Below are 27,831 nucleotides of genomic sequence, written 5' to 3' on the forward strand. Positions count from 1 at the left end.
GGGGGAGATAGCATTTATTTCCATTTGAGTAATTATGGGGCCTCCCTCACAATGTTTGAGCTTCTGTTAAAGCACTATACTGTTCATATTATATTCTGGGGTATTTGTTACTGTGCTCTTATGCCTGAATTATCACAGCCTGTAAACATATCTTAAATTATGAACTATTTGTTAAAAATGAAAGAGAAGATATTACATGGTTAAGTACATGTAACAGCATTCTCCCCTCCCCCATATGGGAGACCTGCATGCTACGTGTGTACCGGTGCTGGTTAGCTCACCTGCTGTAGGCCAGGAGGCCTGAGTCTCCGTGGATTTTAGTGGAAGTAGCAACGGGACAGACTGGTACTTCATCAGTGCAGTACCTCCATCCTGTAGGGTAGCTGCCAGAGGCAGATGGTATTCCCTACAGGAACCCCCTTTTCCAGTAACGACACAGAGGCTAGGAACGGTTCACCTTTTATTTGGCAGGCCAGTTACCCGATTGCTTCTCTTGCAAGAGAGGAACATCTTCCCTCGCATCTTGCATTACTGTTATTCCCTGACTATGCCCCCTAGGGCTTGAGTCCCTTGAGGCTAGTCGCTACGCCCTCACCCCCTGATGGGGTAAGGCAGATACCACCTCACTCTCTGGGGAGCAGGCTACATCCTGGAATCGTCTCTCTAAATTTGGGTCAGGAGCCTCTTATATACCTGGGGAGGGGTTAGTGACCCTGCCCCAAACTGGGCAGGTGTTAGAGGAGGTACCGGTGTCACACCATACTACGTGCGACCCATTAACACCCCCACAAGGCATGACGCTCCCAACTGTCATCCAGCCTGCACCTGGCTATGGCAACAATGTATCTAGTGTGCCAACGGACTCACATCCTGGCCCATGTGAAAGGGATTTAACCCCAGCACTGCCTGCACTTAGCAGGACTTACATGCTAGGGCCAGGGAACACATAGCCAGGGGCACTAGGCTACATACACATGTCTAAATTGACCTGTATCTTTAAATATCACAAAAATCAAATACAAACATTCAACAGATCTATGGAGAAAGGAAAAAGTGCACTCAGATCTCACAAAAGTGCATCTTTAAAAAGTATTTGTAAAATAGATGAGCCATTTAATATATTTAGCAGGAGCTTTGCTCTTTACTTTAATATCAAATCGTATATATCAGCTTGGCTTCCAGATACAAATTCATAATATTGCACCACACAAAGTTAATAATCTCATGGTGTGCTGGGAAATAATTGGTGACAAATGAATAAACTTCTAAAAAAAAAGTGTAGTGCTTTCTACAGTCCATATAAGTACGGTTCTGCCCCATAATATAATGAAACAATGATAAAACTACTGTACAGTGTAGTTCTTTCTTTATAAGTATATGTATGAAAGTGTTCATAAATTTAATATTTTTCTTCTGAGTGCATATTCAATATTACAGATTATTCAATAGTGTACTTAACTGTCCCAGTCACGGGAAGTGCTGAATGCACTTAAAAGGATTACTTATGAGTATGCTGTTACTCACAGGTTTATGTCTGTGCTTCGTGCCATCTGCCATAATTTCCTATCTGCATTTCATTCTGAGCTGAAGGCTCGAAGTTGGGAGTTGTTTTCAATGTAAAACATAAAGAGCTTATTTATTATTCACAGAACATTATAAATACTGGTGCACCTCCATACGGAGCTAGTTGAGTTGGCCCACTATCATCAGGAACAAAAACATAACATTAACAATGTTGTTGTACAAGGCTAGTGAACAATTACTGAACACACTCAAGGAAATTATTCATATAACACCCAGAAATGATATTTTCCCTTACATTACATTTTACATTTAAACCATATGGTCTATCCAGTAAAGAGCCACATTCATGCAGAGAAAAAGAAAGAAAGAAAAATAGTGTAACACAGTACAGACAATATTGCTACGGAAAAAGGTGGTGAATAATTAAACTCACATGCTCCACATGAATATCGGGCAATGAGGTTGCACTGAGTAACCAACTCTTAGGCTACGGCCCCGCTCCCTCAGTCAGCGTGCCCGCACTGCATGCAGGCAGAGCGCTGAGAGGCACAGACCGCTATATGCGGTCTGTAGGGAGCGGGAGTGGCGGCCGTGGTTTGAGCGGAGGGGGGCGTGGTTTGAGCGGAGGGACCCGCTACTCCCCCCCTCCCTCCAGGGGCTTGGTCTCCCGGGCTGCAGAAGGGAGCTGCTGCGGGCTGCTGGAAGGTAAGCAGCTCCCACTCCCTCCCCCTTCCCCCACAAATGCCCTCCTCACACACGCTGATACACACACACACACTACCCCCTACCTTGTGGAGGAAGCTCTCTGACAGCTCCCGCTTCCACCCCCGCCACTGATAGGCTCATCAGCGCACCACGTGACGCGTCACTGCTAGGGATCACAATTTTCTTGCATCCCCTGGCGGCTGACGCGTCACAGCACGTTGTGAGCCGTGCAGCGAGGGGGGACTGGAACCGGCTCAAGAAGGATACCCCTGCTGGTGAGGAACGCGCACGCGGCCGCACGCGCATCCGGACGCAGCGGGACCAAAGCCTTAGGCCTCGTCCAGGGTGGTGCTGAGCGGGCGCGCACACTCACGCTAGACACGTTGTGACAATGCACTTTGCATCTGAAGATGGATATCAGGAGTTTCTTTCCACCGTTGTTCCTGCTCTACGGCCGTTAAGCAGGGGATGAGATCCAACAGAGAAAGAGAACCAAATCCAGCAGATGAAGACTTTCCAGGGTGCTTATATCAGCAAAAACTCTGCCCTACGTTTTTCACTCATAAGAGCTTCCTCATGGGCTAAATAAGTAACAGACGTTTTATCCACTGGGTTTAATGGGTATCTACTAAGCTAATGCTATGCAAAAACAATAGTAGTCATTTAACTCATTAGCATAGGGTTAAGGTTAGGTTAATTTAGCACTGTCATATTACAGTAGCTTCAGGTCTTACCTAAGTGTAACGGTATTTCTGACCCGGCCTTACCCACCCAATCTCACATTGGCCCCTGTGGTCTAACCGGTCCCCATTACAGTGTGGTAGTGTCTGGTGGTGCACCTGTTGGCAACAGGACTCCTGAGTCTCCCGCATGATGGTGTGTGGGGAGGACCCGTCCAGACAGGCAGCTGAGGTAGTGTGCTGAGTCCTACCTAGTTCCAGTGCAGCGCCTCCACCTCATCAGGGTCCCTTCGGTCACTTGGGGATGGTCCTGGCGAGGAACTCCTCTGTGGTGCTCCTCTCTGTACATTCACTCCACACATGTACACGAGAGGGTTTGTGATTAAGAGCATCTTTATTGATTGAGGTGGGCTAACTGCCCCTCGCAGTAGTTTCTCTAGTCACTCATTGTCCCTCAGTGCTTTCCTTTGAAAGGTGTAATTCTCCTTTAATAGGGATTCCCTATCCCAGCCGGGATGTCTTTACCCTGTGCCAGGTCCCTGGACACAGTCTTCCTGTTCAGCTACTATAACATAACTCTTGCAGACTATTCAGAACTCCTGCAGAACTCAGGGCTCAGATAGAACTCTGGCAGAACTCCGGCAGAAGTAACTCTTAGACACAGTGCTGTGCCTTATGTACACTCTGGAAGCTGACACACCTCTGACATCACTAACCATGGAGTCAGAGCATGTGACCACTCCCATCCATACACAGGGCACCCCACCAGGGTGTGAGGGCAAACCTCCATAATTACTGCTGGCATGCCCACAACTTACCAGGCCTTACTGTCAGCAGGAGAGATGACTGTAGCCATTTTACATGACCGCTACATTCTCCCCCTGGTGAATCCCATCGTCCTCGCTGGGACCTAAATTTAAATACTTTCTTCCAGGAAGCACTGTAACACATAACACATAATTGTTAACATCACAGATTGTCCATTATACAAAAAAAATGACCACAGTAACATCTCGCCAAGCCCGCCCCGACCAGCAGCCACGAGCCCGCAAAATGCCTTAGTACCCCCTAATAATAGTGACTCGGGTCAGGTTTCTTAACCTCTCTACCACCCATGTCCAGGACCGTGACATGATAGTGCCTAGGCAGTCCCCTCTCGGGCCTATAGGTCACCCTGTGTTTGTGTATATTCCTCCCTATACTCCACACTCGCATCAGGTGATCTATTCTGTCCTCTGCCCTCCTTCCTGTAACTTCACTCCCCTTATTGACTAGGTACATCTCGATGGTTTCCCTAAGCCACCTTTCCCTGTTCTCTTCTATCTCCTCCATGAGGGGTTCAGGGACATAAGGGTACTCCAACCCGTGGGAAGACTTGTATCGAGCCATTATTGCCCGTTCCGCTCTACTGATCCTAATTAGGTCAGCCCTACCTGCCCTCCCAGGTAGCACCCATGATAGGGGTTCGTCAGGATCCACAGGATCGGACAGTGTGTCGGGACCCATGGGCTCTATCTCCCTGTGCTCAAGCTTATACCACCATTCCTGCAGCTCCCTATCTCGCTGTTCAGGGGTGAATTCTCCCTTGGCCCACCAAAAATCAACTACATCCTCCCTTCGAATGAGGATACGCGTACGATCCATCCAGGCCGCATAACCTTCAAAGAGGGGCGCCCACCAACGGTGTTCCTTGAACCTATGTGAATCCCCTGAGTCACTCTCTTCCGCATCCCCTCATGAGAATACCCCCGATGTCCGTGCCGACCGTGGTACGGACCACCGTGATGATCCCAGGGCCTTGTCCTCTGTTTTATTGGTCACAGGAGGCAACCACCGGCCTACCGCGGCCTTGCCTAATTCTCCCCCTCCCCGAGAAATGCCCTCCGTAGCGCAACTGCGCTGTCTTTCCCCAGTCCGTCTCTCCTCCCCCCCCCAAAGGTATGTCCACAAGTTCCAGGCTAGGCGGGGACCCCGGGGAACATGTGATGGGGGCAGGGCTTTTACCTAGGGCGTGGGGTTGGGCGTAGGGGCAAGATGGGATACGCCACGGGACTACGACCCGTTCCCGGCTGTCCATGGACTGCTCCAAGGAGGATAGCTCACCCTCATCCGTCTGCGGGTCTCCCATCCAGCTCTTGGGCCTTTGAGGTGATCGGGGACCTTCACCCGATCGCCGAAGCGTTGCTGCGTCTTTCCCGTCTGTTCCGCCGTCGCCACCGGAAATGATGTCCTCACCGGAACCGGAAGCGCCGCCATCTTGGGTGGGACCCCCATGCGGGATCTCTTCCTCAACGACGACATCCGGAAGCTCCGCCGTCGTCTCCACCGGAAGTGGTATCTCCTCCGCACGTGCGTCTGGGGCCTGGCACGGCCTTGTTTCCGCTACACCGTCTACCAGAGCAAGGTAAGTGAGTGGCTTTCTCTTACCATTCCGCAGGGGTGTAGGCGTCTCTCGCCCGTCGCCGCCATATCCTGAGGCGGAGGGACTCCGTCTCTCGGCTCGCCGATCTGCGGGGGACGCCCTGCTTTCCAGGCTGCTACTCACGCTACGGGGTGTTGTCCTCCCCGGTTCTGTCCTGGGCCTCGATTTCGCCTCCGCTAGCTCGCGGAGATCCTCATCCGAGTATTCTGCCTTCCCCGACTTAGGGGTCACCGATCGGGGCGATAGTCTTTTCTCAGTGCGGTCGGGGAGTGACCCGACCGTCTCGGTTGCTGCTGACCCAGCCGATTTAATCGACTCCAGTCCCCTTTCTCCGGGACTTGCACGATTGATCCACAGTGCACCAGGGGACTCGGCGGAGCGCCTAGCCGTATCCCCCGGGGGGTCAGCAGATTGGATCGGAATGAACGTCGGCATTGGCCATAAGTATAGTGTCCCGCATTGTGGGCAGCGTGCCGCCGTGTTAACAGTGCCTCCGGGCAGCCCGCATTGTAGGCAGAGCCCGACCACCGTTTCGGTGTTAGCCACCCTGACTACCAGTATCCCGCCGGGTACCGAGTAGGGCTGGGTGGACACCATAGTTCCCACTGTGGAGGAGCAGGCCATTCTTTTGGTAGGGACCACTTTCAGTATGGATCTCTCCAGGTCAGTGGTTCCTCGCAACTGACCGGTAGAAGCTTCTGGGCCAGCCACTTCCTGCTTCGGCTCCTCCTTCCGCTGGCATAGCTGGAACCCGCCCCCAGGGGTTGCAAGTATGGGCGGATCCCACAGGGGAATAGCATGCCCCTTAATTAAGGCCGCACCTTTCTCAGTCCTGGTGGGCGCGGTCTGCGTTTTCGCGCCAATTTCCTCATCAGAGTGGGATTCTTGCGCCGCGGCTAGTTCCCGCCTTCTCCTGGCAGCTGCTTTTCGTGCAAAATATCCCTCCTTTTTGCACGTTACCTCCGCAGCCGGAACTACTTCTTGTAGTGGCGCCGTCTGGATATCAGTCCCTGGGCCCAGTGGGTGCATTCCCACAGGCCATAATTGAAAGTCACTCCCCCTGGTGGAAATCAGGGGAGGGTCCCGTAGACTAAGCGGTTGACTCAGCACAGGGGCCGAGTGAGTCACTGTCCATGAAGGCGCAGCCATAGCTTTCGCGCCATACCCCCCATCAGGGTGGGGCTCTGCTGTTCGCGCCATTCCCGGCCAGCTTTTTGCAAGTTCTGTATCAGCCATTTTCTCTGCTCTCCACGCGGATCCTCCATTCCTTGGGTTGTCACGCTCTCGTACCAATTATCGTACATGGGGCTCCGCTCTGCGGGGCAGCCACCACACCAGTACAATAAAGATTGCTCAGATGCACCACCACATGTGTACCTGATCTAGGCTGGACTCATGTTGCACTACCTCAGGCTAGGCTCACTCTCTCAGTGTCTGCTGTGACTCCTTCCTCCCAGTCTGTGCTCCCTATGGTAAGTGTCTGGAATGGGCTAGAGTACTCTGGCTCTGCCATGCAGTACTTGGGGCGTCTACCTCTCTTGGTCAGCCTAGCGCAGACCCTCTCCAGGATTCCTGACCACGTTAACAGGCTATCCCTTCTGGCGTCCTACCAACTAGCTCTACCTCAAAGTGACTCGGTCAGCTATAGCCCTGCTCCAAACCCCTCACTCCTTTCAGGCCCCTAGGTCGTCCCTGCGAACTGACAATACCCTGTCAGCCCCTGACCACCCCTAGGTCCGTCCCTACGCAGCACAGAGTGGCAGCAGATGCTCTCCCTGTTTCCCAGTGTGCCTAGCTAGAGCCTGTCCTGATGACAGATCTTATCTCAGCAGCTCGCCTCCAAATGTAACGGTATTTCTGACCCGGCCTGACCCACCCAATCTCACATTGGCCCCTGTGGTCTAACCGGTCCCCATTACAGTGTGGTAGTGTCTGGTGGTGCACCTGTTGGCAACAGGACTCCTGAGTCTCCCGCATGATGGTGTGTGGGGAGGACCCGTCCAGACAGGCAGCTGAGGTAGTGTGCTGAGTCCTACCTAGTTCCAGTGCAGCGCCTCCACCTCATCAGGGTCCCTTCGGTCACTTGGGGATGGTCCTGGCGAGGAACTCCTCTGTGGTGCTCCTCTCTGTACATTCACTCCACACATGTACACGAGAGGGTTTGTGATTAAGAGCATCTTTATTGATTGAGGTGGGCTAACTGCCCCTCGCAGTAGTTTCTCTAGCCACTCATTGTCCCTCAGTGCTTCCCTTTGAAAGGTGTAATTCTCCTTTAATAGGGATTCCCTATCCCAGCCGGGATGTCTTTACCCTGTGCCAGGTCCCTGGACACAGTCTTCCTGTTCAGCTACTATAACATAACTCTTGCAGACTATTCAGAACTCCTGCAGAACTCAGGGCTCAGATAGAACTCTGGCAGAACTCCGGCAGAAGTAACTCTTAGACACAGTGCTGTGCCTTATGTACACTCTGGAAGCTGACACACCTCTGACATCACTAACCATGGAGTCAGAGCATGTGACCACTCCCATCCATACACAGGGCACCCCACCAGGGTGTGAGGGCAAACCTCCATAATTACTGCTGGCATGCCCACAACTTACCAGGCCTTACTGTCAGCAGGAGAGATGACTGTAGCCATTTTACATGACCGCTACATAAGCAAGACCTTAGCTCCCTCCAGAGCCTGAATAGGAGAGTGGAAAAAGTAGAGAGAGAAAGAGAGAACTATCTTTGGCCTCTCTCTCTTTTCCATCACTGCGCTAACCTGAATGTTCTTCAGTGGATATGCGATGATGGGGGAACACCTCCTTTGTATATCATTAGCACTAACAGCTGGGAATAAAATAAACGTACCTCATTTATGGAATAGCAGTGGTTTAACGTTATGTTATTTTCTTTAGTGCATAGGCTCTAGGTTAATCATAATGTTAATTTAGGCTAAATAGCCTAATGGAACTTAGTGCATTTGGGCCATAATATTTAGTTCGGTCTCCGTGCTCTCTTTATACCATTGTTAGTGGTTCTCACTGAGTATATAATGATTCAAATATGTGTTTCCTTATTTCTCTGTTTGTTTAATTATTCTGAAAAAGGGCCTTTCTTGTTCTTTCCACTCTTTCACTATTAATATACATTGTAAGCTACCTCTCAAATGCATCTATTTCCTGTTCTTTAGTTCTTTTGTAACCTTTATTTATTTATGTTTTCTTTGCAGTCATTACTCAGTGGTATATGTCAGCATATTTGTTTAAACATCTATATTGTCTCTCTTCGCTGTGTATTTTTTGAATTTCAGAGGGCATGTAATTTTCATTAGCAACATCCATAGTCCCGATCTCTTTAACTGTACTGCTTTCAGTTTCAGACATCCAAAAAAATACTACTTCACACAGTTTGTCATAATTTCATTTCATTATTGGTGGGCACTTCCGCTTGGGTTTTGGACCTAAAAATGTTTTTGTGTTTTGGTTTAACTGAAACTTGTTTTGGATTTCTTTTCCAATTATGGAAAAAAAACAACCTCAAATTAAGCAGGAAAATATTTTCCATATTTCCAGGGAAAAAAAGTACATTTGAGGATAAACTTTTCTTAAGTTTTCATTCAAATTTTGCTTGGATTCAAGTTTGTTCTGAAGTTCGACTCAAACTTCTAAATTAACCTTAACCCATACAGTTGGTCATCCTTAAATTTCATTTTCTCCTTTCTGTGAGTACATACAGTATCTTCTCTTCATACGTTTTAAATTGGGGTTCACGTATAAGTATATTACACCCCCTTTTCTACTTGCATGATTGTTCTAAAACAATGCTCTTCAACAACAGTAATTCTTCAGAGGAGCTAGATCAGAAAACATTTAGGAGTAGAAGGGACACAAGCTTATTGTAATGTAATTTTAGATACATTTACAGACTTTAATTTATTATATTTCAAAATGTTGCAAGCTTTCATAACATCTGTACATTATATATTACATTGCCTAAACTGGCAAGTGGGTTTCAGTGTGAAAAACTGCACTTACTAAGCAACTAGTACAAAATTAGCAGGAAAAGAGAGTCGAAGGGCCACTTCTCTGCGGCAATCTTTTGAAAAATCTGAGCAAGAGCAATTACACTGCGTGGGTTACCCCTATGATGTAATATTACTATTTTATTTGCTATTAATGCAAGATCATCCAAATGATTTTATGCTTTAATCATTTGATGTCATGCACTTAAAAGTACTGCTTGTCTTTTGTATACAGTAGGGCTCCGCTTTACAGCGTTCCGCTCATACAGCGCATCCCAATGTATACCCATATTCATTAGGTTCAGCGCTTGTTCCGTTTTTCTGGCATGATGCGCTCACCAGCTGAGTATCCGGCTGTCACTAAACAACAGTTTTAGTCTGTGCGCAACTCCTTGTCAGGTGAAATTTGTCAGCGAAAGAGTTGGTTTACAGCTCTGCATCTCTGTTTTCAAAGATACAATACAGTACAGTAGGGCCCCGCTTTATGGCAATTTCCGCTTTACAGCGGCGGCATGGAACAGAACCCGCTGTATGAGCGGGGCCCTGCTGTACTTATATGCTATGTTACATTGTTCTTACACTTGCATTACTAGTATTGTATGTGCTTTCCTCTCCACATACTGTAGGGGTAGATCCACAGAGCTCCGTTAATGACATAACGAGACGTTAACTACAGTTAATGTATCATTATGTGGTAACGGGGCTCTTCAACGCTCAGTAACGATGTGGTAAATGCTGTTTTCAGCCATAAAGAGCCTTTGGATTACTATAGCGGATGTTACTGCTAATGATATGTATGCAAAAGATGTGTTCCCTCTAACAATGCTTATCCACAGATCTCCATTATAGTTACCACAGGGATCTAACCTTACGTTAGTTAGGTCATAGCAAAAGGTGGTGTTACTCACATCCAGACCCTGAAATATGTCTTTTACAGGGTCTGTATAAGTGTAAGGCCACAGTTAGGTATGGTTTAATAATCATATTGTTATTTACCTTGTTATTGTCCTCTCCTGTTTTCTCTTTTTTTACTTTAATTAAACACCTATTCAGGGTATGCATGGAAGTAACGCCATGTTATTTTAAGCTAACTTCACATGGCATTAAGCCTATGCTAATGAGATCACTAACGGCCATGGTTTTGCATATAATTAGCTTTGTGGATACCTGTTACCTATTTACAGTAGTTAGCTTGCCTGAGTTTAACGTCACATTAGTTGCTCAGATTTAACACAGCTCTTGATCTACCCCATAGTGTTCTGTCCTTTTATCTACTCCATCCTCATACTCTGTTCTGTGTAGCCCGGGATAGCATGTTTTTCCCCCCATCACCCTCTATACTAATCTCTGACTGACTAAACTTCCTCTTCACCAGAACAGCCACTCCAGAAATAGTGATTCACTCTGGTGTCGCTGTTTTATCTAGTGTTTTATAGTTTTTCCACAGTTTAGAATACTAGGTAGCTGGAACGCTTCTTTCCTATTCATTTGTACTTCAGATCCAGGTGACCTCTAAATTAGATGTTCCCAAGAATTGTTCATTTTACCTTTCACAAATGAGAAAATTGGCTTTATACAGTATATTTCTAACATGTGACCTTATCTTCTCAATTGTCTATTGGCCTCTCCATATAAAAAGATTTTATTTGAATGCAAACACAAGTCTGTGAACTTTAAATACATAAGGGCATCCCTTTTAACAGGGATATTTTTGTAAGGGATCTCAGAACACCTCTGAGTTTTGACCATTATTTTAGAAACTCCATATAGCGAAATGAGTAGCAATGGGCCTGGGATACTATTTGTGAGTAAATAAATGTTTGTTTTTTCCTACCACATTTCTTTAAAGCCGACTTATTTATTGTTAAGCTGATTCTTCTCTGCTTAGGGTTCCGGTACCTTTTTTGCATCCAAAAACACCACCACCTTTTAGGCAGTTTTGCTGCCATTGGTTTGGGACCATATGAAACATCATTTTTATGTGAGCTTCAACTGTGTGCCTTCTCCACTGGTTCAAGTGAGTTGGTACAATGTGTAATTTGTCACAATTCTGAGCTACTAGAATGGACCTATAAGTCTGTGAATTTTTTTAGCCTTGTGAGGCTTGTGATATATTTGTAAAAAATGCGAAATTATTTTTTTTTTAAATGAAAGCAATCTCTAAGCTCGAGTAATGATATTTTGAGGCATAATGGTCCACATTTACTAAGCAGTCTTCTGCCATACAACACCTTTCACCTATTGACTTGAATGGCCTGTCCAGTATCCTCCAGCGCTAGAAAGTGTTGTACGGCAGAGGAATATGGGCCAATGGGCTTTTCTTAATTTTCATGCACATTATATTAGTTTTGCTCTGTTTTTCCTGTACTATAATAATATTTACGAGTGCGTATTCTTTTGCCCTCAGATGTGTTGTTCTTTTTGTTAACTTTAGGTTTTTCTCAAGAAAAAAACGCTGATGGAACAATCAGAGTGGAGCAACTCCATCTCGGGTCATCATTCCAAAGGAGCAGAAAATGAGTTGTTCCCGTTACCCAGGAACGAGGAATCCTTTGGCAGAGCTGTTACTAAGCTTTCCCTATCTTGGTGACGTTTTGTTAGATAGCAAGATGTGTTTGTTTTGGACTTTCCTTCCAATATTAAATGTAACCACTTCATTTAGTATTGTGTATAAGAGCTATGTTCATCCCTGTAGTTGGACAGGAGTGCATGGGATTGTACTGTACAGTATCTAGAAATCCTTATCTCTGTATACACGAGACACCAAACTGCATCAGTTTAGTGCACTAACAGATCAAACATTACACACACTGAAGAATACAATTCTGGACTGTACTGTATGTTGTACAATTTATAACTTGTTGTTTGTAATAAAATCCAATACTTTTTCCTTAAAATATTTAAATAGTAAGTTATTACATTTATACTGTTATTAGGAGCAGCAGCCGTTTCTTTTGTGTTTTGTATGTTAAACTCATGCAATGTTTGGTACTGTAGCTGCTGCAAAACTAGAAAATGAAATCTGTATTTTACATATGAGTATTATGTGTAGCAATTCTGATGAGTATTATGTGTAGCAATTCTGATGATTTGGATATCAGAAACAAATATTATTTGTCCTTGTGTGCTGTTGTAGCGTTTTCCTTTTTAGAGTTTCGGGACTGGCCACTCATTTATATACTTCGTTATTACAGTGTTTACAATACCCACTTATTATCAAAATTAAAGTTTTTTTTTTTTTTTTTTTTAACAAACTTGCATTGTAAATTCATTTATATAGACTGTTAAAACATTTCTACGGTGTATGTATGTGTACATATTCACATATACACACAAACAAACAAATATGATATGAATTGCCCTTCTGAGGGGTGTATATAAAATCGTCTCCTTAAAAGTTAGGTACTCAAGTCCATAGAGTAATAAAGTAAACAACATCTCCTGGTGTCTGACTGTAGCTTCTTTGTAGAGGGAACTTCTGTGTCACCTCAAAGAGAAATAGCATAAATGTTGCAGAAAAAAAGCGCAATTACAAGTTACACCAAAACATATTTGGTCTTAAAAGTCAAGCAATAAAAATTTGTATATAAAATGAAGCACAACAAGCATTGATTAGAAAGCTTATCTGTATGCGGTCCTGTTTTGTAAATGTCCAAATGCAGCATGTGAGGGACTCCTCCACTGTCTGGTGTCGGTGGCCTCCTGTGCTGCTGGTCGTTGATGCGCTCTAGGGAGCTCAATGTAAGTGGTGTGGCATCTAGCTGTGCATTAGGTGTATTTTCCCTACCAGTGGCTGCGTTCCTCTTTGCCGATGATAGCTCGATGATGTCACAACAGGTGCCAAGATGGGGAACTCAGTTTTGCCTGGACACATTCAGTTTTAGCATGTGTCTGTGTCTCTACATCTCAAAGGTATTCTTTCAATCCTCTGCAGACTTCCTCTACATGTTTCACAGACCTTGTCTGCTTCCTCAGGATATAATCCCTCGTTTCTGCAGAGACCTGCGCTCTATTAACCTACCAGCTTGGGATTCTACTTTACGCTCCTCCCTCTCCTCTCTCAGACCCTGTCTAGCTGGTCAGGAACTACAACTTTGCCCTATCCTCCTCTCTTGATCTAAATGCCCCACTTTTTCTCTGCCGTTCTCGCCCTTCTAACCCCAGACCCTGGCTAAATTGCCACACATGCATGCTGCATTCCTGCACTTGTTCCTCTGAACGTCTCTGGAGGAAATCTCACACTCTCGTAGACTTCTTTCACTGCACATTTATGCTATCCTGTTTCAATGTTGTCCTCTCTCTGCAAAACAAATCTACGTTTCTTCACTAATGAACACGCACAGGTCTAACACACGCCGACTCTTCTCTGTATTTGACTCTCTATTCAAACCACCTCCTACACCTCTTCCTAACTCTCCTCCTGCCTTCCTTGACTCTTTTTCTGCTATCACAGAGGAGAATGTGTCATTGCTGATCTCCTCTTCTCCTACCACCGGCCTTCTTGACCCCATTCCCTTCCATATCCTAAAACCTCTTGCTTCTACTATAATCCTGATGCTCACACCCATTTTTAACTCCTCTCTCTACTCTGATACCTTTCCCTCCACCTTCAAACATGCAATAGCCATACGATTAATCAAAATCAGCAAGCTTGACCATACTTGTTTTTCTAAGTATCGGCCTGTCTCCCTCCTGCCTTTGCCTCTAAACTCCTTGAATGTCTTGTATTCTATCGCTTGTTCCATTTTCTCAACACCTATTCTCTCCTAGACCCTAAACAATCTGGCTTCTGCACTGCTCACTCCACTGAAACAACCCTCACTAAAATAACTAATGACCTCTATGCTGCCAAAGACAGATTCTGCTCATATTACTCAACCTCTCTGCAGAGTTTGATATTGTGACCACCCTCTTCTCCTTCACATTCTCCATACTCTTGCTGTTCATATCAAAGCTCTATCCTTTATCTCCTCTTACCTCTCCCATCGTACTTTCAGTGTCTCTTTTGCTAACATCTCCTCTCCTCTATCGATCTCTCTGTGGGGATACCCCAGCGCTCTGTCCTTAGACCTCTCCTCTTCTCTTTACACTCTCTAGGTGACCTAATCACATCTCTTGGGTTCAAATATCACCTCTATGCTGACGACACACAAATCTACTTTTCAACCCCTGACCTTACACCTGCTGTACAGACTAAAGTTTCTGAATGTCTCTCTGCGATATCATCCAGGATGGCCCTCTGCCGACTTAAACTTAACATGTAAAAAACAGAGATCCTCATATTTCATCCCAAACCTAGCCCTACTATCTCCTTCCACATTACTGTTGGAAGTGATGTCATACACCCAGTAGCACAAGCACGCTGCCTTGGGGTCACTCTCGACTCCTCTCTTACATTCTCCTCTCATATTCAAAAGGTATCTAAAACCTGTTGCTTTCTCCTCCGCAATATTAAAAAGATACGCTCTTTCCTCTGTTGCTCGACTGCTAAAACTCTGACACAGGCCCTCATTCTCTCCTGTCTCCTAAATCTGTCTCAGCATTTCCCCTGCTGAAATCCCTCTCCTGGCTTCCTATCAAATCCCGCATCACACACTCAATTCTCCTCTTCACTTTTAAAGCTTTACACTCTTCTGCTCCTCTTTACATCTCAGCCCTAATTTCTCACTATGCACCATTCCGACTCCTGCGTTCCGCTCAGGGATGTCTTTTCTCTACCTCCTTTATATCTAAAGCCCTCTCCCACCTTAAACCTTTCTCACTGACTGCCCCACACCTCTGGAATGCCCTTCCCCTCAATATCAGACTAGCACCCTCTCTATCCACCTTTTAGACCCACCTTAAAACACACTAGCTTAACTAAGCATATGAGTAGCTCTGTGGCTGTTACTATACACCTCATACATACATTTTGGCCCCTTGCAGTCGCACTTACCAGAACGCCCAGGGCAATAGCCCACCATCTGCCCTAAGACCCAGTCTGGCACCCACCGAATGAGGCGCCAACTGTGATACATAAACATGAAACAAAAACCAAAAAGTTATTTACTTCACTTGTTATTTCATTTTAGTTTATTTTTTTATTTTGATATAAGGGGAGGTGCATTGCAAATATACAGAGATACACCATGCATCTAACCCCCCAAACACATGTTAATAACCCATAATGATTTCCCAATGGAACACTATTGGTGCCAAACAAAACAGAGAGGGTGGGCAGGAATCATTTTCAGGTGCTTTGGCAGGAGAGAGGAATGACAGTGCCTCAGGTAACATACCCATGGGGCTGTCCCCTCCCCCTGACACAGCCCAATACCCAGACAGTAGGGGTGTGTGGAAGTGGGTCACCAGAAGTCATGTGCTGCCCATTCCCTAGGGCTCATTGCTAACTGCACCCTGAGATACAAGGTAAATAAGAGACGCTGAGTACCACCTGCACATAAGCAACACCGAAATAGACAGTGGATCACTGTGGAGTGGCCCTTTTCTGTTGGCCGGGGAAGAGGTGTTACACATACAAATGCAAATTGATGAACTATACATACATTTATAGCTATAGTTATTAAGCCCTTATTAACTATAAATTAGATTACATCTAATAGTGGATATAAAGAGTTGGATAATTAGTATAAACATAATTATAAAAGCAATGAACAATGATGTAAAGAAAAAAGGGACTTTACAAAAAACATATTTGTAATAATATATGACAATATGAAATATCTTCTAAAAAACACCCAGCGAGTAGGGAGAATTTTTTTTTAATATGAACGCTTGATATATAGATAATCAATAATAAACCAATAAGTGTAGTTATATAATAGTTGAAACATCTACCGGTAATTGGATGCCCTTGATGATCCCTAATATATTAAAACAAAGATTCAAATAAAAAAAATAATTTTGAATTCATTAAAAAATGGAAAACATTAAATAGAAAAGTTTTAAATTAATATAGAAATACTATTTAATATGTGACAATATAAGAAACCCTAGTCTATACCTAATGGGTTGCCCTTGATGGTCCTGATGACTCCAATTGATATAAATTAAAGCAATACGGAATGCATACAATATAAAATATTGCATATAAGTCTATAAAAATAATAAATATATATGCATTGACTAATTCTACTAATTTGTTGGTGTATATTGCAGATTAGAATGATTTAATTATAGAAAAATTGCCAAGTCTATTTCTGAATTCAAACCTACAGTAGTAGTGTTAGAGTTTGCAGCTGATTGGTCCAGTATGTATCCTGTTGACACAATTTCTTAAATCAGTCACTCTCTTTATTGCCTAAATGTACAAATGCTATACCTTAAATTTGTAGACCACCTGGCTTGCCCTTATGGTATTCTGCAAAATGTTGGGATACACCGTGAATTTCTACTCCCTTTTCTATGTTTCTTTTATGCTCCAGGCCTTCAGTGCTCTTTTGGTCCTGCCAATGTACACCGTGGGATACACCGTGAATTTCTACTCCCTTTTTTTTGTTTCTTTTATGCTCCAGGTGACATATAGAATACTTGCATAAGCAAGCGGAAGAACCCCTTTCGAACAAGCACTCGTAAAGTGAAAAAGTGTGTGTATATAACTAAACCTTTAATAAATTCTTATGGGTAACAGTGAACACAAAACTATTAAAAAACAAATTAAACAGCTAACTCCCAGTCCTTAAACCAAGGCTGGTTGACATATGAATCTAGGGAATGGTAATTACCTGGCAAAAGCAGAATGGATGTTTAGCTAATGCCTCAGTGTGGTATATAGCTATAGAAATAATTATATCACGGACAGACAGGACCGGACATATGAATTCGTACCTACACTGACTGAATTGATTCAAAAAGTATATTCGTACCAATACATTTGAGTACTTAATTTATATGTATCAACCGAGATATATATAAAAATCCCTAGAGACGACGCGTAAGTATAACATGGGTTAAAACAGGCTACTATGTAGCTAGAAATAGGCTGAGGATTGGATGCGTAGTGTAATGGAAATATCAGCATGTCATTTACACATTGTCTGTTTATAATCAAATACCTCAGCGTGCACAGGAGTTCTCACAGAGGTAAATCTTAACTAGTGAGATACTCCACCACGGGCTTCCGTGGAAACGGCACAGTATAGTGGGACAGAGTTGTATAAGTAGTTATTAATATAAAGTGCAAATGTTCATATGCCCACAATATGCAATGATATAATTAGCAGATCAGATCTAAATACTCAGATTTATATATTGTAGCACTAGAAAAACTCTAGAGGTTAAACTTGGTATAACGCTGGAGAGCTATGTGTACCTTCCACCCGGTGTGGTGTATTTGTGAACACCACCGGACCTTTAATTAGCCGGGTAAGGAAGGGGTTAATATAGGATAGCAAACGAAGCCCCATACGTATATACTAGATCCTCTTAATGTACTGTATGTATATATAATGTACTTTATATAACTTCAGTCAGGTGTGGTGTATTAGTGAACACCATCAAACATATTATTAAGCCTGATAGAGTAAATACATTAATCAATTCTCTGTCAAGTTTATGAAACAATTTATGAGTCAAGTCTGAAGGTGTTGTTCTGTGTTAAGGCACAGAGCGCATAGTATATTTACAATAAGTGCTAAACATGAGTTGCAGGGACTCCACCCGGCGTGGTGTATTAATGAACACCACAGAACATTAGTTAGCCGGGTGGGGGGAAGTCCCAATGGGGGTAAAAAAACGCCGATACAGCTCACCCTTGCAGGAGTAATCTCAGAGCTGTATTCTACACCGCACTGGTTGTGCTGACGTCACGGAAGTGCGTCCTCCACCGACAGCTGTTTCGCGTCGCTCTGACGCTTTCTCAAAGTGGTCCCGCCTCCATGATAGCCAATATGTTTAAATAGGCACGCGTTGTCATGGCAACGCTCGGCACTAGGGTAAGTATATGTTTAATAAAATTGAAGTTTTGTGTCTCCTTTCTTATGCAGGGTGATGGCAGGTGTCTTAGGATCATTACCTGAGTGGTTTTATGCTCCAGATCTTCAGTGCTCTTTTGGTCCTGCCAATGTACAACTGCTGTACTTATTGCATGGGCATGTAAGCACGTACATCACATAGGTACTATTACATTTGATTGACCCTTTAATGCTATGTGTTTTCCCTGTTACACAGGGTACTATTCCCGAATGATTGTGTGTCTCAAAATAGGAACAAGTGATGCATTTTGATTTTGCACATTTGAAGCAACCCGTGCTTCTGTGTGAGCCAAATGGCAGAATTTTTCTCACTTTCTGTTTTAAGGATTGTAGGGGCTAAAATATTCTTAAGGTTTCTGTCTTTTCTGAAAACTAATCTCGGATTGGTAGGTAAAACTTTTCCTAAAATCGCATCATTGTTTAAAAGATTTTTTATGTAAATGAATATTCAATTAACATAAAACGAAAAAACAGAATATAGCAAGAAACAAAAATTGCAAAGTGACAGCCTACCGATGGTAATGAGGCTCTCCACCTGCTCCATAATTTGGAATCTCAATTCCTATATATTGTGACCTTTGGATAATAAATGATGTGCCACAGGGGATTATTTTGTCCTTACGGCTATTAGCACTTTTATGCTCTGTAAAACAAATTTGTCATTTCCATGTGGTTTCCCCTACATGTAATAAGTCACACGGGCACTTAAGGATATACAACAACACATTCTGAATCCCAAGTAAAAAAAGTATCTGTCTTGTATAGCTTTACCGCTCCTTGGGTGACATACAGAGGCACCATTAATAAGTTCATTGCAACTCGAAAGGACACTGAAGGTCAGGTTCCTGAAGCATAAAAGAAACAGAGAATGGAGTTGAAATTCACGGTGTATCCCAACATTTTACAACATACCATAAGTGCAAGCTAGATGAACAAAGAATTACAGGAATAGAATTAGTCCATTTAGGCAATAAGTATAGTATATCTAATATGAATCATCAGGACCATCAAGGGAAACACCATTGCATATAGATGATGGGTTTGTGTACAATATTTTTATATTGTCACATATTAAATAGTATTCCTATATTCATTTAAAACTTTTTTATTTAATGCGTTACATTTTTTTATTAATTCAAAATTATTTTATTTTGGAATCTTAGTTATTTTTTTTTTATTCACTCTTTTTTTTATTGGAAATATATAACCAAGGATACAGAGTTGTCATGAGCACATGACTGAGAGGGGTACGGGAAATTCTTAGTTAATTTTTTAATGAAAAAAAAAGAAAGTACACCCTCTCTGAAATCGATGGTTTTACATATCAGGACATAATAACAATCATCTGTTCCTTAGCAGGTCTAAAAATGAGGTAACTACAAGCTCAGATGAACAACAACACGACATATTACACCGTCATGATTTATTTAACAAAAATAAAGCCAAAATGGAGAAGCTATGTGTGAAATGTGTGACCACCTCTATAAAAGCCGAAGTTTTAGCAGTTTGCTAGTCTGGAGCATTCAGGTGTGTGTTAACACAATGCCAAGGAGGAAAAGACATCAGCAATGATCTTAGAGAAGCAATTGTTGCTGCCCATCAATCTGAGAAGGGTTACAAGGCCATTTCAACAAAGTCCATCATTCTAAGGAACAGATGATTGTTATTATGTCCTGATATGTAAAACCATGGAATTCAAAGAGGATGTACTTTCTTTTTCACATGACTGTATATATATATATATATATATATATATATATAGCTGTATGCTCATCTGCATGTCTTAGGCAGGTCTGCAACCCCACCTTTCCCCATTATCACCCAGCATACAGCACTTCCACTGCAGCAAGGGATTCTGGGAAATGACATGCAAATGAGCACACAGTGTCACTTTTTGCCTCAATAACCATTTTTAACATGGTTCCCTATAGGCTTAAGCTTGCTGCATGGTCACAGCTTTGAGCACAGCCAGGGTTAAGGTGCATACCCAGAAAACCACCCACAGACAGCTGTTTCGACCTTGATGGGTCTCATCAGTGTGGGGTTGATTTTACTGGGAATGCAAGAGAGGCTTATGGGATAGGCTAAACCATAATACTGAGTTAAGTTATGGTGAGTAAAAAAAGTGACAAAAACCCTCCACAGGAAAGCAAATATGCAAATATAGCTGTATGCTCATCTGCATGTCTTAGGCAGGTCTGCAACCCCACCTTTCCCCATTATCACCCAGCATACAGCACTTCCACTGCAGCAAGGGATTCTGGGAAATGACATGCAAACGAGCACACAGTTTTCTGGGTGAGCACACAGTTTTCTGGGTATGCACCTTAACCCTGGCTGTGCTCAAAGCTGTGACCATGCAGCAAGCTTAAGCCTATAGGGAACCATGTTAAAAATGGTTATTGAGGCAAAAAGTGACACTGTGTGCTCATTTGCATGTCATTTCCCAGAATCCCTTGCTGCAGTGGAAGTATATATATCCTTTGAGTGTCCTATGGATGTAGGTAGTATGACATGGTGTCTGACACTCCAGTGACCTGACAACATATTAGCTACATCCTAAAGACCCTACTCATTATTATTGGGGAGATCGCATTCTGCGCGCATGTGAAGTGCAGAACGCGATCTGTCATTAAGTGGAATGCAGAGGAGAACATATCCCCATCTGTTCTGTTATCAGTGATGGAGTGATTACCTGATCGCGAGTGTCAGTGGGACCGTGCACTCTAGCACTCAAGGGGTTAATCCAGCACATGTAATGATTTGCAAAAAATATATATTGTTAAAATGAAGAAATGGTAATTGGGAAACACAATAAAGACAAGAAGTATCAACATGCCCCCTGTTTATGATGAACGAAGCAGGATACTTATTCTATTACTGTATGTTCTAATGCAGGGGTGCGCAATCTTTTTCCCCTGCGCCTCCTGCTGGCTCCCCCCCCCTACTCCTTACACTGGCTCCGTCATTCCGACGCCACGACGGCACATTTGACACCGCATTGCCATGCGGACACGTCTCCAAAAGCAGTCCTCAGACTTGCAAGGCAAGTGAAGTTACAGAGGCTTTCGCCACTCCCCGGGCATTTAATTTAAATGCCTACGGGAAGAGTGCAGGGCCTCTGTAACTGTCGTGCCCCCACAGAGAATCTCGCGCCCCCCAGTTTGCATACCCTTGTTATCACTGTCCCACTATTTTCAAATTTAGAATACCCTCCAGATAGACCAATTGTGGCGGGTAATAGTTCGACTTTCCAACCTCCAACATTTGCGAGACACCACAGATTTTTTTATTCTATTGGGTAAGCTTGACATACAAGGGCACTTTTGATGTGCAGAGTTTATATACTGCTCTCCTTCACTCTGAGGACCTTGCAGCTACTAAACAAGCATTACAAACCAGTAAACTTCCAGATCCCCTTATCAAATTTACTCTAGTATAGTTGGAAGTAATATTGACTAAAAAATGACTTTCAATACAATAGGATATTCTATGAACAGGTCCAGGGAACTGCTATGGGTGCCACGACACCCATATATTCATATCTCTATATGGCAGACTTTGAAGCCAAATATATTCTCAATGCAAATTCCCACAGTTCCAACATCCACATATAGAGACATTACATAGATGATGTCTTCGTGTTGTGGAAGAGTGATGAGAATTCTCTAAATATGTTTATTCCATATTTGAACTCATGCCACAAGACTATCTTATTCACTGTATCTAATTGCCAGGATGCAGTGAATTTCCTTGACGTGAAAGTCTCCATTAGGGAAAACAGACTTATTACTGATATTATGTATAGGAAACTGTCACCTTATTCAGTAGCAAGCTATTACAATCAGTTTCCACCAGCAGGGATATAAAATAGGGATACTCTTATGTCAGTAGTTAAGGGTCAAAAGTATGTACAGTATGTATGTATATCTTTATTTACATAGCGTCACAGTGCTTTACAAAGACAATACAGTACAGGGAACAATAATACAATAAGCACGACAAAGTCAAACAATAGGAAAGGAAATCCCTTCCCCGGAGAGCTTACAATCTAAGTTGTATGTTGGGAAACTTACAGAGACAGCAGGTGAGGGAATAAGTGCGGCTGTGAGGGAGTAAGTGCAATAGTTAATGCATAGTTAATAACCCTGCGGCACCCCCAAAGTGTATTAATGATATGCAGTAAAACTTTTTAGCAAGGGGTTTTCATTAAAAGACCGTCAAAGAGGTGATGGAAAGATTGAAAATAATGACACACCTTGAACTATAAATTACCAACTCAAAACCCAAGAAGGAAGGTATTCTGTTTGTATACATGTTTAGCCTATATACCTGTATACATGTTTTAGTACATATATTGTCTATCTACTGAAGTAACCATGCGGACTGTTCTACATAGGGAAGACCATTAATAGCCTCAAGTAGAGGGTTACCCAACATAAAGGTAATATTAAAAAATCTTAACTCAGATATAGCTCATTGACCACAAGAGGTGGAGACAGGATGAAACTGCTTCTAACGAGAGAAGTTAAATGCACTTTCAAACTGGATACAGTGACCCCACAGGGCCTTAATGAGAGATTTAAGTTATCTTGTAGTGCTATTTTTCATATTTGTGACTTTTAGCTATCTACAATAGTGGAACATTGTTCCTTTGGTATGCTGTCAGGGGTCTGTGCACTGGATTTCTTCTGAATTACCGTTATGGCTTTATATGGACATTGTATCCTGCTCTACTATGTTATAACATTCATTCCAACTATTCTTTTCTGTATATTGGTATATTTAATTATAACAATACCACTGCTTATAAGTGGTTGCTTAACAGCCTTATATCCGTAAGTGTCATCACCATATACGTAATCCCGTCATGCGCCTTTATGGTCTCACACATCTGCCAGAGCGGCCGCACTGCAGACCGCGACTGGAACCAACATTTACATAGCTTGTACTGCAAAGGGCTCATATTTGAGGAAAGGGCTCAGTGTCCTGAAATGTTATATAGGTGATTGTATCTGCTCTAATGATTTTCTAATACATCAAGAGTAAGCATTTCACTGCACTCATGCTGCCTGAGTGCCTCCTCTTTTGCTTTGAATCTCCCTACATGCAGACAGGATCCAAGTTTAGGACACTGTGATCAACGAGGACTAAGCACCAGGACCTTCCTCTGTAAAGACGTACTTGCAAGTACTGGATTGGGTGTGCTTACCCATACTGGCACTTAATGAATCTGCCCAATAGATGTATTTGATGCAGAGTGATGGTTAGTGACAGAAGCACTTTTCGGGAAAACCCTTCGTCAGGAAAAAGCATTTTTACCAAATCCTTCTAAGTTTGAAATATTGACTTTCTGTTTTGGTTCATACTGTACGTCACAGCTTGCTGTTGTCAAGGTAACCACACCTAAACCACATCCTGTGCCTGGAATTAAATAAATGTCTGAGATAAAAGAAGGATTCTGTAGTGACAGGAGATTTGAAAATATTAGATCATTGTCAGTTCGGTGTGTGATTTTTACCTGTTGCATAGCAATATACCATAGACTCCAATTACAAGTGAAATAATGGCAGTAGGTTACAAGAGAAACATTTACTTTGTTCTTCTACTAATCAAATAGAAAATATTATAAATAGTGAATTATTTCATTTAAAAGCATAAAATGTATTGTCATTTTAATGAATTAGGTGTGTAAGTATTCTCATCATCATAATACATATTATTTATATCTATAATACCTGTAGCTCTTAAACAGAGACTTTCTGTTCATGTTGAAAATTGATTTATATTGAAAATTTAGTTTTTTCAAACTGAACAAGGAATGGTCAATGAAGTCTAAGCTGAAGTAGTTGAGTGAAAGCATTGTAGGTGAGCACAGATTAATCTCACTGTCCGCTCTTCTTGTGACTTTGGGCAAGTCACTTTATCTCCATGTGGCTCAGGCATGCAAAATTGTATTGTAAGCTCTCTGGGGTAAGTACTAATTGTACTTGCAAAAAGCTTTGTTCTAGTGAATGTGGGTTTGATCCATTGGGGCCATGACAAACATTTGTTGGTAGAAAGGAACAGCAGACTGCTGACATTGTAGTATTCACCTGTCAGGGCTCCTTTTAATTGGCTCCTTTTAATTAAATGGTGGAAAGGATTTGGTGTGGTCTACAGGATCATGATTTCATGGCTCTGGAAAAGTGTATGTTTAATGATACATTATATATTGTTGGATGTTATTTGTACACTATAGAGGTCTGAATTAGGCTGCTATTGCTGTCATTTGTTCTACTCTTATGTGTTCATTTGTTTTGAGGTTACCATCACTGATCAGTAAATTTGACCTAATCCTTCTCCCCATCATCAATTAGGTTAGAGAAAACACATTGTCCAGTGGTAAGCTTTATAAACTAATAAAGATTTTTACAAATCATCCCCACATTTTCATAAGGTTCCGTACTAAGTTGTCTGAACATTCCACCTATACGTTTGATTAAACGTAATTTGGACTAGATGTTGTGTGACAAATATCACAATCCCTGGCAAACGTCCTAAATTTAGCACTGGAAAATTGTGACCTGTTAGCCCCGAAGACTTTGGGGCCATTACACTAAGCGTTCATAAAAAAAATCGCCGTTTTTGTGAGCGTTGCTATCACGGTATTCAGAAAGTTTCGATTACCTGTGATAGCAAAATTCCCAAAATGGGCGAGTAGCCAGCGGCATGAAAATCGCCTCACTGATTACCCGGCGATTCCTTTCTGCTGCAGAGACAGCTGCACAGAGGGAGCCGCCTCTCCCCTGCGCAAATCTCGGTTATGGGTGCCGGTATCTTCTATGCATTTGATTCCCATGGTTACGTGACGCGGGACATTTAAATGCATAGGAGATACTGGCACCCTATTATGGGGCCTGTACCTCGTGAAGCAGGGGGTCCCCGGACCTCAAATCATCGAGGTTCTGCTCCGGAGACCCCCTGCTACAATACACTAGTAATAAAGTAAATCCAAATGAAAAATTAAACAAATTTTTTACTGTAGCGGCTATCTGCTATGGTTATGAATCTGCTTTAATGTAATTTTAATTAATAGTATACGTGAGCAGGGGTCTTCTGAACTGAAGCGCTTATATTTCTGAATCAGGGACCCCTGCTTCCCGAGTTACAGGCCCTGGTATGGGGCATCGGGTGCCGATATCGCCACCATTTTAAAATCATCAACGTCACGTGACCGAGGGATTTAAATAATGAAGGAGATACCGGCACCATATATCTGGGCCTGTAACTCGGGAAGCAGGGGGTCCCCGAGGCTGAAATCAATGTGGTTCATCTCAGGAGACCCCCTGCTCCCGCAAACTAATAATAAAAATGACATTAAAGCAGCTTCATTACCATAGCAGATAGACGCTAAGGCAATGAAGGGATTAAGGAACAACAGCAGCTTTACAGGGGGTGAGTGAAGCTGGTATTTGACCTTTCATTCACCCCCTCTGCCCGCAATAAACATTACAATATGTACTAACCACCAATACACAACCCACCCACCCTTTGTGCCCCCACATAAAACCATCATTTATTTTTTGATAAATATGATTAATACCAGAGGCTTTTTTTTCTTTTACAGGATTTTGTGAGAAACTCACCATTCTAGGGCCGCGATAGGCCTCGATAACCTAATCGCGGCTACTAGAATTGCACGAGTTTCAGAACCTGCCAATAAGTGGCTTATCGCCGCTCACTCAGCAATTTTTTTTTTGAACGCTGACATTTTTAGCGATTCGTTATTAAGTGCTTGATATGTGGCTTATGAACGGTTAGTGCATAGGCCCCTTTATCTGGAAGACCCTGGGGTAGATCCACAGAAGTGCGTACATTTTTTAGCGTTACATTACTATAATAATCGTTTATTTGTGAAGCACCAACATATTCCGCAGCGTGGTACAATGGGGGTATAGAGTTATGTATATTACATAAAACAGTGTACAAGTGAGGACAAACATACAACAGCAGATACATAGTTTGTATGAGGGCCCTGCTTGTGAGAGCTTACAATCTAGGGTGAATGAGGAACAATGTTGAAACAAGAAGGTAAGATGACTGCTTATTGTAGACAGGGGCACAATTTCCCCCTGGGCCAGTCCTATTTGCCGGAATGCGGGATGCTCTCTGCTTCGCACTAACTGCGGCCGGCCTGACACTTTATTTTGTATTTATTCCCAAAGCTGACAATAGGAGCTGAAAGAGCTGGGGGCGAAGCTAAAGTGGCAGGGTAGGGACAGGCAAGCAGACTAAGGACTTGTGGAGAGGTGGGCTGGAGTTTGGGGCGATATATATACTGTATATATCATGTGAATGGGGTGTGTGTATATACTGTGTGTATATATATATATATATTGTGATGCCGACACCACATTGCAGTCTCTTTTGTCCCAAATGAGGCAGGAAATGCTGTATTTCTCTATACTTGGGGTTTATTTACAGGGATAAATAATACCAATAGGCCCACCGTCCCTTTAAGAAAACCAAATAAAATACAATCCTATCCCTATTCAGGGAACTAACTGACTTCTCAGGCCCTTACTATCAGGGCTGCCAGCTAAGTCTGTTGTCAGCCCACAACATGCCCTGGCATAGGCAATAAGGTAACAGCAGTCTTCGTAAACAATAGAAAGGGTTTTGCTTATCTTAGTCCATCTGGCGATGTCCCTGCTTCAGCACAGTCTATCGTCCTTCCTTCTTCTCTTTGGGATTCCACCCCACGGGAGCTCAGGGAAACTCCTGTGTTCCTCTGTAACTAGCCGTCACTGCTTCAGCACAGCTCTCAGCAGTGTCTCTCACACTTCTTTAGCCAGCCTCCGTTAGCTTGGGAGCTCCTCTGTCTCCCCCCTTTCTCTGGGAAAACTGTCTCTCAGTGCCTTGCTGCTTCCATACTCTTAAGGCACTTCCTGATCATTCAGGGTAGGCAGATTAGCTTCAGCTGATGCTTTTCTCTAGGGAGGATTAAATTAACTCTCTGTGGTGAAAAAGTCCAATAGGGGCTGAATGGGGCATATATATATATACACACACACAGCTGTCTCTTACACATACACTCCATGTAATTCCATCCCTATATATCAATAGGGACCACATAGTTTCCACACACTATTGTAGTTATGCCACAGCCTCTTACACTTCCACACCTACCCACAACATTGATATACACCCCCACTCCACACACACATTTTGTAAAGCGCTGTGTACACTGTGGGCTCTTTACCTATTTATATTCACACACATACACACATACTCTCACATCACTGACATTCAGGGACATTTTATCACCTCTAGCCATAAAATTGCACATGGGAGGGATTGTCTTCCATCACATATCACATTCCAGTATGCCCTGTTTTTAAGTTTAACCCCCCTTTTTTTAGCTTCATTCATTGTAACATCACCGGAAGAAGAGATCAGTGTATCTCGAAAGCTCGCAAAAATAAAAGCATTTAGTTAGCCACAGAACGGTATCATCTATTTATTTTTTGATTTTAT

General features: G+C 43.1%; 1 protein-coding gene across 4 annotated transcripts in view; it reads left to right on the forward strand.

Annotated features, from left to right (window-relative positions):
• LIN7A (lin-7 cell polarity scaffold A) overlaps window positions 1-12,809 on the forward strand; it is a 101,016-nt gene extending 88,207 nt beyond the window's left edge. The window contains exon 5 of one of the 4 annotated variants that reach the window (XM_075600512.1): window positions 11,775-12,809. In XM_075600512.1, coding sequence (XP_075456627.1) covers window positions 11,775-11,799 — 25 coding nt within the window. In that variant the 3' untranslated portion in view covers window positions 11,800-12,809. Of the gene's footprint in view, window positions 1-11,747 lie in introns of all 4 variants that reach the window. The other 3 variants (XM_075600509.1, XM_075600511.1, XM_075600510.1) reach the window with 3 other exon arrangements.
• The last annotated feature ends 15,022 nt before the right edge of the window (window positions 12,810-27,831 follow it).

The sequence above is a fragment of the Ascaphus truei genome, chromosome 5 (assembly GCF_040206685.1).
Source record: "Ascaphus truei isolate aAscTru1 chromosome 5, aAscTru1.hap1, whole genome shotgun sequence".
Lineage (NCBI taxonomy): Eukaryota > Metazoa > Chordata > Amphibia > Anura > Ascaphidae > Ascaphus > Ascaphus truei.